The sequence below is a fragment of the Zingiber officinale genome, chromosome 6A (assembly GCF_018446385.1).
Source record: "Zingiber officinale cultivar Zhangliang chromosome 6A, Zo_v1.1, whole genome shotgun sequence".
NCBI classification, from domain to species: Eukaryota; Viridiplantae; Streptophyta; class Magnoliopsida; order Zingiberales; family Zingiberaceae; genus Zingiber; species Zingiber officinale.
The window spans coordinates 116,578,328-116,593,330 of NC_055997.1; the positions used below are offsets into that span (position 1 = coordinate 116,578,328).

Below are 15,003 nucleotides of genomic sequence, written 5' to 3' on the forward strand. Positions count from 1 at the left end.
GCCCAACGACCTTTCCAAGTCGGTGTCCCAGACACTTGCCTCAGTGCGAGTTATAAGTGAGCATGATCTCACGCCAAACGACTGTTCAGGTCGGTATCCCAGACTCTCGCCTCAGTGCGAGTTATAAGTGAGCATGCTCTCATGCCCAACGACCGCCCGGGTCAGTGTCCCAGACTCTGAGCATGATCTCACGCCAAACGACTGTTCAGGTCGGTATCCCAGACTCTCGCCTCAGTGCGAGTTATAAGTGAGCATGCTCTCATGCCCAACGACCGCCCGGGTCAGTGTCCCAGACTCTCGCCTCAATGCGAATTATAAGTGAGCATGCTCTCACGCCCAACGACTGTCCAGGTCGGTGTCCTAGACTCTCGCCTCAGTGCGAGTTATAAGTGAGCATGCTCTCAAACCCAACGACCGTCCAGGTCGGTGTCCCAGACTCTCGCCTCAGTGTGAGTTATAAGTGAGCATACTCTCACACCCAATGACCATCCAGGTCGGTATCCCAAACTCTCGCCACAGTGTGAGTTATAAGTGAGCATGCTCTCAAGCCCAACAACCGTCTAGGTCGGTGTCCTAGACTCTCGTCTCAGTGTGAGTTATAAGTGAGCATGCTCTCATGCCCAACGACCATCCGGGTCGGTGTCCCAGACTCTCGCCTCAGTGCGAGTTATAAGTGAGCATGCTCTCACGTCCAACGATCGTCCAGGTCGGTGTCCCAAACTCTCACCTTAGTGCGAGTTATAAGTGAGCATGCTCTCACGCCCAATGACCGTCCAGGTCGGGTCCCAGGCTCTCGCCCCAGTGCGAGTTATAAGTGAGCTTTCTCTCACAACTAATGACTTTCTCGATCGGTATTTCCTACTCTCTCCTCAATGAGAAGCCGCGAGGTATACTTCCATGCTCAACAGATCTGCAGCCATGCCTCTAATTGCCAATATGAGATACAAATAGACGGGTCCGTATGAACCACGACTTCTCACCCCTTATGGTAAGAGAGAGGTGTGGTAAGTATATTGTCTTGTCTAAATTATCTTTCTAAATTATCTTTTCTAGTAAATTCTCTTGGAGACATGCACATATGGAACATGATAATAGGAAAGAAAAGGAAATACAGACCCACAACATAATATGCAGATAATGCGGAGAACATATTTAAGAAAAAGTTGGCGAACATCTTTCAAGAGATTACATTATTACAAGAGCAAGAGGCCTGGTTCTTCTTCGCCGGATGAGCCTGGGCTTGGGCCAGTTCTTCCTTGATGTATTGAATAGTGCTTTGCAGACGGGCAATGATTTCATCTTTTATCCTGCTTTCTTCTTGCAGGAGAGATACAGTGTCCTCGTGTTTCAGCTTCAAGTAGGCTATGAAATGGGTCTAACGTCTCACGTCAGAATAGGATTTATGCTTTAAAGCTATCTCGGCCCGAGTCTGGGACTTAGCGGCCAGCCAGAGTTCTTCCATTTCACGAGTAAGGGAGGCTTGAAGATCTCTGCTTTGAGTCATCTCCAGTAAGGCGTCATCTTTCTGGGCCAGTAATTCAGTCAGATGGGTAATCTGTTGATGCAAAGAAGAAGGTTCGCTAGCTCCCATTGTAGGTTCCATGGAGGCTTGAGTATGAGAAGATAGTTGGTTCTATTGACGAGGGGCGACTTTATTTAAAGAGATGTGTATAAGGCATTCTCCTTGGGAAAGGTGAACACCTTTAGGAAATAAGGGCTCATTTAAGGAGGCGTTACATCTCCCCGAAGATGCTAGTGGGTGCAATAACTCAAAACTCCTGGGAAGAAGTGAGACACTCCAGCGCATGATGAAATTTCCAAGAACTCGAGAAAAGGGGTTAAAGTCTCAGCAAGGGGAACGAGTGAACCGGGACTTGGGTCTAGTCAGTCGGACTGGAGCCTCTTTCGACTAGACTTGAGGAGGAGGCTTGTGATACAGTGCATGATTGTTGGGTCGAATAGCTGATGTGGTCGGAAGTCAAGCTCGTGGGGTGGTCAAAGGTCAAGCCCAAGTGGCGGTCCGAAGTCAAGTTCACGTGGCGGTCAGCAGTTAGGCCTACATAATAGTCAAAAGTCCGCCTACGTGGCGATCAAAAGTCCGGCTTATATGGAGGTCAAAGGTTCAGATTACAGGATGGTCTAGGGGGGACATAAGCGACATTCAGGGGTCGGGTCTACATGGTAAGTAAGAGTTCGGACTGACCAAGATGTGCAGGTTAAGATATACGAATCAGGCTTACCAGGCTCACAGAATATGATATACGGATCGGGATGCACAGGTCAGGAACACGGGTCAAGGCGTACAGTTCGGGACAGACGGAAACGGGCCAAAGCGTATAGGTCGGGATATGCAAACCCAGGATTACAGGTCATGACTTATAGCCTTGCGGCACAGGATAAACTGACCAAAGCGTACAGGTCGAGATATGCAAACCAAGGATTACATGTCAGGACTTATAGCCTTGCGACACGGGATAAACGGATCCAAGCATACAGGTCGGGATATACAAACCAAGGATTACATGTCAGGACTTATAGCCTTGCGGCACAGGATAAACGGACCCAAGCGTACAGGTCGGGATATGCAAACCAAGGATTACAGGTCAGGACTTATAGCCTTGCGGCACAGGATAAACGGACCAAAGCGTACAGGTCGGGATATGTAAACCAAGGATTACAGGTCAGGACTTATAGCCTTGCGGCACAGGATAAACGGACCAAAGCGTACAGGTCGGGATATGCAAACTAAGGATTACAGGTCAGGACTTATAGCCTTGCGGCACAGGATAAACAGATTAAAGCGTACAGGTCGGGATATGCAAATCATGGATTACAAGTCAGTACTCATAGACTGGCATAGCAGGATAAACGGACCAAGGTGTACAGGTCAGGACAAACAGACTCGGATTAGGGCGTACAGTTCGAGACAGACGGAATCGGACGAAAGCGTACAGGTTAGGATTCAGGATAAGCGGAATCGGACTAAGGCATACATGTCACAACTTACAAGGTAAGGCAGGTCAGGAGTTCACGAGACAAGACACGTAGAACAGGGTCGGACATACAGGTCTGGATTTACGAAGAGGCAAACAAAGGCAAGGGAATACAAGTCTTCATCGCCAGACAGGTATGAAGACCTGTCTACACCCACAGGTATGAAGACCTAGTTCCGGTTCGACAGGTCTGGGCGGATACGCACTATACGACAGTTAAGTCAGGGAATCGTAACAACCTGTCAGAGAATAATCACCGCATGTCAGGGAATATACTAACGGTCTAGGGCTCGCGGCACCTCGATCCTTCCGTCGACCTACAGAAATGTGTCATGTGTCATTCATCGCCAGACAGATTCTGACACCTGACATTCCTTGACACTCGTCAGACTCAAGAAGCATCCACTGTCCTATACAAAGGGAGGCTTTGTCTCTACGCAGGTACGCTAACTCATCTTTTCACACTCATCTTTTACTTTTCGTCCTTTCACTATTTTTCTTGAGAAAAAATACCTGACTTGAGCGTCGGAGAGCCTGACCCGGTGACTTTTTTCCTGGTTTCTGGTCTCTAACGACATGGGTGCTTGTCTGAGTGTGTGCAGAACCCTTACCTGATCGTCCTCGACACCACCCCTCGTCATCCGCCCGTGGGAACCTTTCCCGGAAGTGCCAGGTCGATCAGGTGTCTCAGCCACTTTCTATTAATCTCGAGGATAGCGCAGCCCACCTCTATCCGACTCAGCTTTCAGACGAGATCATACAAGCATCACATGTTTCCGAGAGAGGAATCCGATAAGATCCATGATCCCTTTAGCATCCGTGTGAGGACTGAAAGATAGTTGATGGATCTGCATGGTGAGAGTTGATTACTACAAGGAGGACAACGTCAAGAATAATTAAGTTGCTGCTTTGACCAAAAAGGAAAAAAAGAGAGGTGGTATTTTGAGATTAGGAATGTAATTGGAGATTCCGCTCATGCGGAATGGTATATTGACAGTAATCTAAAAGCTGTTGGATGGTTTTTGGTTCGTTTCCAGCATGAAGTCTGACATAGTCATTTCATCTATATAAAAACCTAGAGAGGCTAATAAGAGATTCAATTCTAACGAAGCCGACAGAGTGTTTAATCTCCATTTTTGATGATGTCATCATAGTGTTTAATCTCGCTCCATTTCTGATGAAGTAATTACAGCATTTTAAGTTTCCACTTTAATAGATTGCACTCCTTTTAAGTATAGAATTTATGGTCTTATCCCTTCATGCTTAAAAGACATATCTACTAAATAATAAGGGGCAAAATTATCGAGGTTAAGCCAGGATAAAAATAGTATTAGATAGACCTAAAACATTTCCAAATTTCATCGAAATACTGCAACAATTCAAACTCATGTTGCCAAAGAAATACTTTAATCGTGTCGCAGATACGAAGAAACACAAAAGCAAAATGTTGAAAAAGCAACATATTGGTAAGTCCAGAACTTGGAAGCTTATGTGGTTTCTTCATTCAGATCTATTTCTGAGTTCTCTTTGATCTCCCTCTACAAAACTACCGCTTACACATTTCAGTGTAATAGATTTGACTGTTTCAGATAAAGCATCGACTTGAAACATTGACTGGACCTCTTATCCTTGATGCTTTAAAAACTATATCGACTAAATAATGAGGCGGGGTAAAATAGTATAAAGTTGAATTGAAATATTCCCAAACTAAATTTTGAAAAACAATGTAGTAATAAGTCCAGAACCTGGCATCTAACATCGATCTGGGTTTCTTTGTCCAAATCTACTTTGGTTGGCTTTCCCGACATCAGTTTATGCCCTATGGTCCCTGCAACACAGTATCTGGAAGATAGAAAAGAATGTTAATGAACCATAAAAGAAAATACAAAAACAACAGGAAAATAAGAAATTGGTTCACATATGATCAAATCATACAGATCATGGCAAACTAGTGAAGTATCCAGAAATAGGCTACTACTAGATAATTAAAATGCCCATATTTGATTGATGAAAAGGATAAGTATGAATTTTTGTTCCTACAAATTCATAATTTAGAATAAGAATAAGCAGATCATTTTACTACTAGATAGTCTATTTTTCACTTATCATTGTCAAAGTAACTGATCATATAGTAAAACATCAGACAACTGTCAAATAATTGTGACAAAAAGGTGAAACGCTCGCCCCTAGCGTCTCCGTCGTACCCGACCTAAGGTCATCACGAAAGAGGTAAATCGTAGTATCCGAGCGAGCATGTGACGGATAGGATGTAATACGGGGATAAGAGATTTATTAGACAACTGTCAAATAATGCCTATACAATTGGAGGTTTAGTGTAAGTAATGAAATCTACGTCTGTAAAGACAAAAGTAAATAACAAAAGTGTGGATTGCCTAATAGCATAAGAAATAGTACCCAGGAAGTGTGACCAAATTTAGCTCAGATGGAGCCCACTGCTTAAAAACCTCGAGGGAAAATCCTCCACTAATCATCCCAGGTGTCGCAAAGAGAACACAAGGTCCAGCTGCATTAACAAGAGATCGGTCCAAAGGACACACTGAATGATCACACACACCATAAAAGCAATGTCAAACCTAGAAATTACATGAATAAATGTGATTGAAATTTGAGGCTTCAAGTTACTTGGTGATTAACAAAGGAAAATAGAGAAATGAAATAAAGGATAATTGAAGAAAAGAATTATGTGCTATATGGTATTGCATGCAATTTTTTCTAATCTTCTTTAAAGCAAATTGCATATCAATAATATTTCATCTGTTTATTCATATCATGTCATGATAACTAAAATGTCAAAGGAGTATCCTCCAGAGCACTCTACTCTGAAGACTTACTCCAAGTATTCTTCATGTCAGATGATATGGTGTATGATCATGGGATCGGTGAGATGATGTGGTCGAAAGTCGAGATTACATGGTAGTCAGAAGTCAAGTTTACGTGGTGATAAATAGTCAAGTTTACGTGGCAGTCAGAAGTCAAGCATACGTGATGGTCAGAGGTCAGGCCTACGTGTGGGTCAAAAGTCTGGTCTATGCGGAGGTCAAGGAGTCAGTTGACGTGCAGTTCAAGGGGCCCAGTTACGAGATGGGCTGGGTTAGGCATGAATGACGTCTCAGGACTGGACCTACGCGTCAAGTAAGAACTTGGAGGCAAGGATACAGGTCGGGGCTTGTAGCCTTGTGGCGTCGGTCAATGGACAAAAGCGTACAAGTCGAGATGTGTCAACCAAGGATACAAGTCGGGACTTGTAGCCTTGTGGCGACGGTCAATGGACAAAAGCGTACAGGTCAGAATGTGTCAGCCAAGGATACAGGTCAGGGCTTGTAGCCTTGTGACGTCGGCCAATGGACAAAAAGCGTACAGGTCGGGATGTAACAGCCAAGGATACAGGTCGGGGCTTGTAGTCTTGTGGCGCCGGTCAATGGACAAAAGCGTACAGGTCGAGATGTGTCAGCCAAGGATACAGGTCAGGGCTTGTAGCCTTGTGGCGCCGATCAATGGACAAAAGCGTACAGGTCGGGATGTGCCAGCCAGGGATACCGGTCGGAATTCAAGATAAGCGGAAGCAGATTAACGCATATAGGTCGGGATTCAGGATAAGCGGAAGCAGACTGACGCATACAGGTCGGGACTCAGGATAAGCGGAAGCAGACCGACGCATACAGGTTGAGACTCAGGATAAGCGAAAACAGACGAAGACGTGCAAGTCGGGATGTAGGATAGACATAACCATATCAAAGCTTAACAGGTTGCGACTTTACAGCGTAAGGCAAGTCGGAGGATAACAGAATAGATCACATAGGACAGGGATGGACACACAGGTCTGGAATTGTGAAGTGGTAAGTGCAGGTCAGGAAAGATAGGTCGACACCTACAGGTCAATACTAGCGGATACAAGGACCCAATCCAGGGTTAACAGATCGGGGAGAACATACATGACAAGCATGCACAGATCTGGATGCGTGAAGCAGTAAACGCAGGATAGCTACAGGTCTGCGCCCACAGGTTGAGACCAGCAAGTATGAAGAGCCGGTACAGGGATAATGGAATGAGGAGGTCAGACACTACATGACAAGTAAGTCAAGGAATCGTAATAACCTGTCAGGGAATAATCACTGCTTGTCAGAGAATATGCCAATGGTCTGGTACTCACAGCCCTCTGATTCCTTCCTAGACCTATAGGAGAACGCCACGTGTCAGTCACCGCCAGACAAAGCCTGACATCCGACATTCCCTGACACCCGTCAGACTCCAGAAGCAGCCATTGCAGTATAAAAAGGGATGTCTTGTCCCTTACGCAGGTACGCTCACTTGTCTTTTCGTACTCATTTTCTACTTTTCGTCCTTTCTCTGTACTTCTGGGGAAAAAGTACCTGACTTGAGTGTCGGAGGGCTTGACCCGGGGACTTTTTCCCTGGTTTCTGGTCTCTAACGACTCGTGGACTCGTCTGAGTGTGCGCAGAGTCCTTGCTTCATCGTCTCCATCATCACCCCCGTCATCCGCCCGTGTAAGCCCTTCCGGCAGGTGCCAAGTCGACCAGGCTCCGCAACGACTTCCGTCATCACCGACTCCAGCACCGCCCACCTCTGTCCGACTCAGCTTTCGGACGGGTTCAAATTTGGCCCCATCTGTGGGAATACAACTACCTGTTCCAGAACGTGACGATGGAGGACTCGGGACGAATCAATGTGACCATGACTACGGGAGAGTACGAGCTCTTCAAGGAGGCCAAGAAGCGGGCGACCTCAAAAAAGCAGCAAACAACCGCCTCTCGACCAAAAAAGCTACCTGAGGTTTCTAAAGAACCTGCTCACGCCTCTGATCGAGGCTCTAAGCGAAAACAACCTCTGGACTTTCCTTCTGCCTTCTATAGAGAGCCGGGTCAGGGATACTATCAACCAGACCCTGGATGCTATAGTCGTAAGGAGCAGCCACAAGTCTAAGTGGCTGAGAGTTCTTTACCCAGGGATTCGAAGAAAGGGAAGTCTATCATCCCGCGCGAAGAATGTCGGTCAGAACCGGAAGAGAAAGTGTCTTTCTCCTCCAAAATCTTGGAAGAGAAGCTACCCAAAGGGTACCGACCCCCTGCTATTGGGGAATACAACGACAGCAAAGATCCTGAAGACCATCTCTGCAAGTTCAGGAACGCGACCCTGCTACATCAGTACAACGATGCCGTTAAATGTCGCGTGTTCCTGAACACTCTATCGAGCTCTGCCCAGAAATGGTTTGATGGGCTGCCACACGGGTCCATCACCTGCTTCTCCGACTTTAAGATTGCTTTCCTGCGCCACTTCGCCAGTAGCAGGAAGTACCAGAAAACCGACCATTGCTTGTTCGCTCTCAAGCAAGGGTCTGCCGAGCCATTAAGAAGCTATATCAAGCGCTTCAATCAAGTGACCCAGGACATTCCCTCGGCCACATCCGAGAGACTCATGAGTGCCTTCTCCCATGGGCTGACTGAGGGAGAGTTCTTCAGAGACCTCATCAGAAATCCCGTAAGGAATTTCGATGAGATGCTGGAGAAGGCAGCCAGCTACATAAATGTGGAGGAAGCGCAGGCGGCGCGAAGAAAGGCAGACAAGCCACCTCCCGCTACTAACAGACCAGAGAGAAGAGCACCTCAACTGCCTGCTCAACCTCTCCCACGTGCTCAGGACGCTCGACCGACTTTCCACCCTGGTCAGGACACCCGACCGGTACCACGTGTAGCCGCAGTCCAGATCCCTCGACCTGGACCTTGGGGACCACGTTACTGTACTTACCATCGGTCGCACACGCATTCCACTAGTGATTGTGCGCAATTTGCAAGGGACTCCCGTCGTGCCGCTGAGCTGGGCTGCCACCCCCAGAGCTAGCGCCTCAAGTCTAGAGAATGATGGAGGAGAGACGCAATGCGGCGAGGCCAGTCAGTAGACCTCGAGTAGATCAAGGAGGCCCTAGCATGCCGCAGCAAGGGCACACTGGGGAGATAGGAGAGGCTCGTGAGGCCGAGAACAGAGGAAACGCTGCTATCCGGGACATAGGCATGATCTCCGGAGGTCCTACTGACGGAGATTCAGGCCGAGCGTGCAAGTCTCATGAGCGCCGGTTGGAGATCCATGTTGTAGGGTGCAGCCAGGAGCAAGCTGCTCGCCCCGTCATCAGCTTCGGACCGCAGGACCTGGAAGGACTAGAGCTGCCCCATGATGATGCTCTCATCATCAAAGCCATTATAGCCAACAGCCGAGTGGCCAGAGTCTTCGTGGATACTGGAAGCTCTTTAAATGTCCTGTTCAGGTCAGCTTTCGAAGAAATATAGATTGATGTCAGTGAGCTCTAGTCAGTAGCTACTTCCCTATATGGCTTTACTAGTAATGAAGTAAGGTCCATGGGTCAGATCAAGTTGGCCATATCTTTGGGGAGCGAACCACTAGTTAGAACTAGGAGGAGTGCCTTCCTTGTAGTTGACTCGCCCTCTTCCTACAACGTCATTTTGGGCCAACCGGCCTTGCATGAATTCCGGGCGGCAGTTTCTACGTTTCATCAGAAGATCAAATTCCCGGTCGGGAATCAGGTCGGGGAAGTTAGAGGAGAACAGCGGGTCTCTCGGCGATGCTACATTGACATGGTCAAAGTAGAAGCTCGTAAAGCGCAGAGAACTCAAAATGGGGTTGTGCACGCCATCCAAGAGGAACCCCTACCTATAGCCGAAGAACACATTCACTGGGAAGAGGTCCAGCTCTATCCCGAACGTCCAGAGAGTCTTACTCGGGTAGCAGGTGACTTACCTCTGGAGCTTAAAGAAGAGTTGATCCAGTGCCTGACCCGCAACAGAGATGTCTTTGCTTGGTCCATCGAAGAATTACCTGGGGTCAAGCCTAAAGTGGCAGAGCACAAGTTGCATCTCCTGCCAGATGCCCGGCCTGTAAAGCAAAAGAAGAGAAATTTTTCGGCCGACCAGAATAAAATTAGCAGAGCTGAAGTGGACCGGTTCAGGAAAGCAGGACACGTTCGAGAAGTACAATTCCCATCCTGTCTTTCCAATGTGGTCTTAGTAGCCAAGTTTAATAATAAATGGAGGGTCTGCATAGACTTCTGAGATCTCAACCGAGTCAGCCCTAAAGATTGTTATCCCCTGCCCCAGATTGACCAGCTAGTAGACTCAACTGCTGGTTACGAAAGAATTTGCATGCTGGATGCTTATCAGGGGTATCATCAAATCCCCTTCCTTAGCTGTGGAGGATCAAGAAAATGTCAGTTTCATTACGGCTGATGGTACATTATGTTATACTATCATGCCCTTCGGACTCAGGAATGCTGGCGCCACATACCAACGGATGATGGAAAAAATCTTTCGGGAGCAGGCTGGGTGCAACGTGGAAGTCTATGTGGATGACATACTCATCAAGTCTGCCTTGGCTGAGAATCTGATAGCTGATGTAGAGGAAACTTGCGGCACCCTGCAACAGTATGGGTTGAAATTAAATCCCTTGAAGTGCCTATTTGGAGCTAAAGGAGAGAAGTTCTTGGGATATCTCGTCACTGAGCGAGGAATCGAAGACAACCCAGAGAAGGTCCAAGCACTCCGGGATATGAAGGCTCCCCAGAACTTAAAGGAGGCTCAGAAGCTGGTTGGTAGGATAACATCCCTGCCCCATTTTATCTCCAGATCGGCAGATAAAGCGGCGCCCTTTTTCAAAGTTCTTCGAAAAGCTTCTAAGTTCTAGTGGGATGAAAAATGCACGCGGGCCTTTGAAGAGTTAAAGACATATCTGGAGACCCTGCATTCTTTGTTCAAACTTGTCGCAGGAGAGCCACTTTGGGTCTACCTGTCAGCTACCCCCGAGGCCGTGGGGCAGTATTAGTAAAAGAGCAAGACAATGTACAGAGGTCAGTGTATTTTTTCAGTCATTTATTAAAGGGAGTTGAGTCTCGATACACATCTCTGGAAAAGTTTGTCTATGGATTGATACTTATGGCTCGGCGTTTAAGGCCTTACTTTCTGACGTATCCCATTACGGTCCTGACCAACAGTATTATGGGCAAAGCTCTAACCAATGTTGAAGTTGTTGGCCGGCTCATCAAGTGGGTGACCAAATTGGGAGAGTACGATATCGTCTATCAACCTCGAACAACTATTAAGGTACAAGCCCTGGCTGATTTCCTGACTGAAGTTCATCAGACTAACTCAGAGGAAACCTGGAAAGTATATGTAGATGGGTCAGCTGCACGTTAGGGGAGTGGTGTTAGAGTTCTTCTAATATCCCCTCAAGAAGACATCTTGTAGCTGGTCGTACGGCTGAACTTCAGAGTCACTAATAATGAAACAGAGTATGAAGCTTTATTGGTAGGTCTGTAGGCGGCTCGGCACGTGGGGGCCGCTCGAGTAATCATTTATTCAGACTCCCAATTAGTAACTCAGCAAGTAACTGGCAACTTCGGGATTAATAGCGACAATTTACAAGTATATTAGGAGGCCTATAAGAAAATGAAGCAAGAGTTCAAGGAGGTCACGGTGAGCAAGATCCCCAGATTAGAAAATAGCAGGGCAGACGAGTTAGCCAAAATGGCCAACTCTTTGACCACGTGGATACTGGATAAGTCGATAGCACAAACCTTCCTCATAGTCCAGATAGATCTGCAGAATAACATGGACGGAGTTATTGACTAGCGAGCACCAATGATTAGTTATCTTCGACAAGGTACCTTACCGACAGACCTGGAGCAGGCACGGCTGGTCAAGAAAAAGGCTCATGCCTACACCCTTGTAGGAGATCAACTATAAAAGTGGGTGTTCTCCAGGCCTTTACTCAAATGCATCAGTATAGAAAAGTCAGATCAGGTCTTGCGAGAGATGCATCTGGGGTGTTGTGGCAGTCATGCTGGAGGTTGAACATTAGCTCGCAAGGTGTTGTTGGCAGGATATTTCTGGCCCACTTTATAGAGGGATGCCCAGTAGTTGGTGAATACTTGTCTGCCCTATCAAAAACATCAAAATCTGACACATATGCCTACCTCAGTACTAAAGACAACTATTGTTTCCTGCCCCTTTGATCAATGGGGTATGGGCATTGTCGGACCCTTCCCTATGGCGACCGATCAAAGGCGATTCTTGCTGGTAGCCGTGGACTACTTTTCCAAGTGGGTAGAAGCCGAAGCTCTGGCTCGGATTACAGAGGGAGCAGTTATTCAATTTTTATGGAAGAACATTCTATGCAGATTTGGTATATCCCACAAGCTGGTATCAAATAATGGAAGGCAATTTCAAAGTCAGAAGATCCAGGCCTGGTGTCAGGGGTTCGGTATTATTCAGGCCTTCACCTTTGTAGTCTACCCGCAAAGTAATAGGCAGACCGAGGTGATCAATCGATAAATTGTACGAGGACTTAAAGTAAAGCTGGATCATGTCGGAGGAGATTGGGTGGATAAGCTACAAAGTGTTCTCTGGACGTACCGTACGACACCTCGGGAGAGCACAGGTCTTATTCCATTCCACCTGGTCTATGGCAGTGAAGTAGTGGTACCTGTGGAGATCGGGGTGCCTTCAACTAGAAGAATGTTATATGACGAAGAGAACGCCGAGCGATGACTAGCAGAGCTGGATCTCATTACCGAGACTCACGAACAAACAGCAGCCCGGCTAGTGGCTTATCGACAAAGGATGAGGCAAAATTATGACAGAAAGGTGGTTCCTCATTTCTTCGGAGAGGGAGACCTGGTCTGGAAGCGAGTGAAACCTGTGGAAGACGTAACTAAACTAGCACCTCAATGGGATGGGCCCTACAAAGTTATTAAAAAGTTAGTATCGGGTGCATACTACTTGCAGGACGATCAAGGTAGGAATCTAGAGCGGCCCTGGAGCGCTAACTACCTTCGGCCTTATCGCACCTAGACAACTACATGGGAAGCAAAACCCGGTCCCTAAGTGTAGGGATGAGGAAGAGTAAGGCCGGTCGGGAACACATTAATTAGCCAGTAAAATTATTTGCCTGGTCAAGGTTGTTACTTATCCTTTGTAAATCATTGAGTAAATCATTGAAAAAGCAGATGATCAAAAGCAAAATGCAACATTCATTATCAAAGAATAGTTCAATTTACACAAGGCACAAGTACAAACTACTTGAAAGTGGAGAAAACTTCATCACACATCTCGTCCAAGATGCGATGATGATTCAAAAAGTCTGCAAGAGGGGCGGACTTGAGATATCCTCGTTCATACAATTGTCGCACAGCCCCTGCCGCACAAGAAGATACAGCGACCATGAAGCGGTCACCTACCTGAACACCGAATTCTGGAGAATGGAGGTAGACCTCCCAGCTCTGCCTGCAGCATTCATCTTCTCCTGCTTTGTATATCTCCAGAGCCGGGGTAACTCCAGAGAGGCCAGAGCGGGCCTGGGACAGTTCGGCTTTCAAGGCAACTAGTTCGGCGGCCTGGGCTTCAAGAGTCTGGCTCTGCTTTTGCAACAGGGCCTCTTTGGCTTTCAGCTCCTGGGTCAATTGATCAACATTTTGCTTATGGAGGTTCTCAGCCTAACTCTTTTAGCACGAAGGGCTCGGAGCTCCTGGTCGGCCGTCCGTAGAGCTTGACAATGCTGAATGTTGGCCCTCTTCAAGGCTCCTATTTCAGCCCTTTAAGCACGGTTGGCCGCTGCCGGGTCATTCAATTATAACTCCAGCTCAGCCACCCTATCCGATAGCACCTTATTACGATGATAATTAAGGTGGAGCGTGCGATTTATCATCATCGATTCAGCGTGAGCCTGAACCAAAGAAAGAAAGGGTTTAAGAAGGCGGAAGAAGTTTTGTCACATGAATAGGTAGGACTCACCTGGACATACAACTCAGAAAACATATCCATCCTGTCGGGTATGGATAGATTCTCCATTCGTTGAAAGCTTTGCTCCCAACAAGTAGCCAGTTCGCCTCTTATAGTAAGACGATTGGTGAGAGCATCCTTTTCTCGCCTCAGCCCTGACTCCAAAGGCTTGGTGGAATAATATTGGCGGTAAGAGAGGCCTTGCGGCGGTGAAGCTGAGGTCGTAGGGGGGAAGGCAGCAGGGTGAGATGACCCTGGTCGTGATTCATTCAGCAGGGGGGTAGCTGAAGGACCTGCCGTGTCACCCGACACTTGGGAAGGAGTATGGATGGGCTCAGAGGAAGGAGGTGCAACCTGTTCCTGTGCACGTGTGGCCGGAGGATCTACAGCAGTCGTAGGACTGGGGGTCAGTGCCGGAAGAATGGGGGATCGGGGAACTAGATCAGTAGAGGGATGGCTAGCGCCTCCAGCAGATGGGTGGCCATCACCTCGAGCAGAGGAGCGACTAGCGCCTCTGACATCCAGGTCTGGTTCTGGTTGAATCCGCCTTCTACGGAATCTCAGAGGCTGGTCGTTTGAGTCGGAGTCTTCGAGGGTGACCGGGATCGACGAGCTAAGGGGGAAGCAGTTCTGGCAGGATCGACGGAGCGTGCCTACCGTGCTGCCCGAGAGGCCACTCGGAAAGAGGGGCTAGCAGGAGGAATGTCGTCCCACCCTGAGGGAGGGCGGGTGGTCGGGCGGACAGAAGGTTTAGAGGTTAATCGGGGAAGGATTGTAGGAGTAGCTCCCAGCCTAGCAGGGGCAACATGGGGAAGGAGTCTTCTGTTCAGTATCATCCTACTCCTGCGCATTATCTTTTGTTCGCTTAAAGGGAGAGGCTAGACTTTTGACGCGCGGAGCAAGGTGTTAGCTACACAAGAAAATCAAAATTGCAGTCATCACACCAAATAATAGCGAAACAATTCAGGGGCAGACGAAACTCACCTAGAGAATGGGGCAGCTCAGTAGCAGGGATACAGCTCAGTCTGAAGAAGGCCAGCACATCCTCGGATAGCAACCTTGTCAAGTCTAGCCGCTAGCCCCTCAGCTGAGCCAAAGAGTCCGTGAAGAGGGGGTCATTATTGAAGTCCCCTACATAAGGCAACGTCGGGAGGATGCGCTGCCAGCCGGTAGGCCATTCTACAACGAAA

General features: G+C 47.7%; 1 protein-coding gene across 1 annotated transcript; it reads left to right on the forward strand.

Moving 5' to 3' along the window:
* Positions 1-7,676: 7,676 nt before the first annotated feature.
* On the forward strand, positions 7,677-8,870 carry LOC121995204. The gene is made up of 2 exons (XM_042549008.1): positions 7,677-7,805; positions 7,989-8,870. The coding sequence occupies exons 1-2, from the start codon at positions 7,677-7,679 to the stop codon at positions 8,868-8,870; spliced, it is 1,011 nt and encodes a 336-aa protein (XP_042404942.1).
* Positions 8,871-15,003: the final 6,133 nt, after the last annotated feature.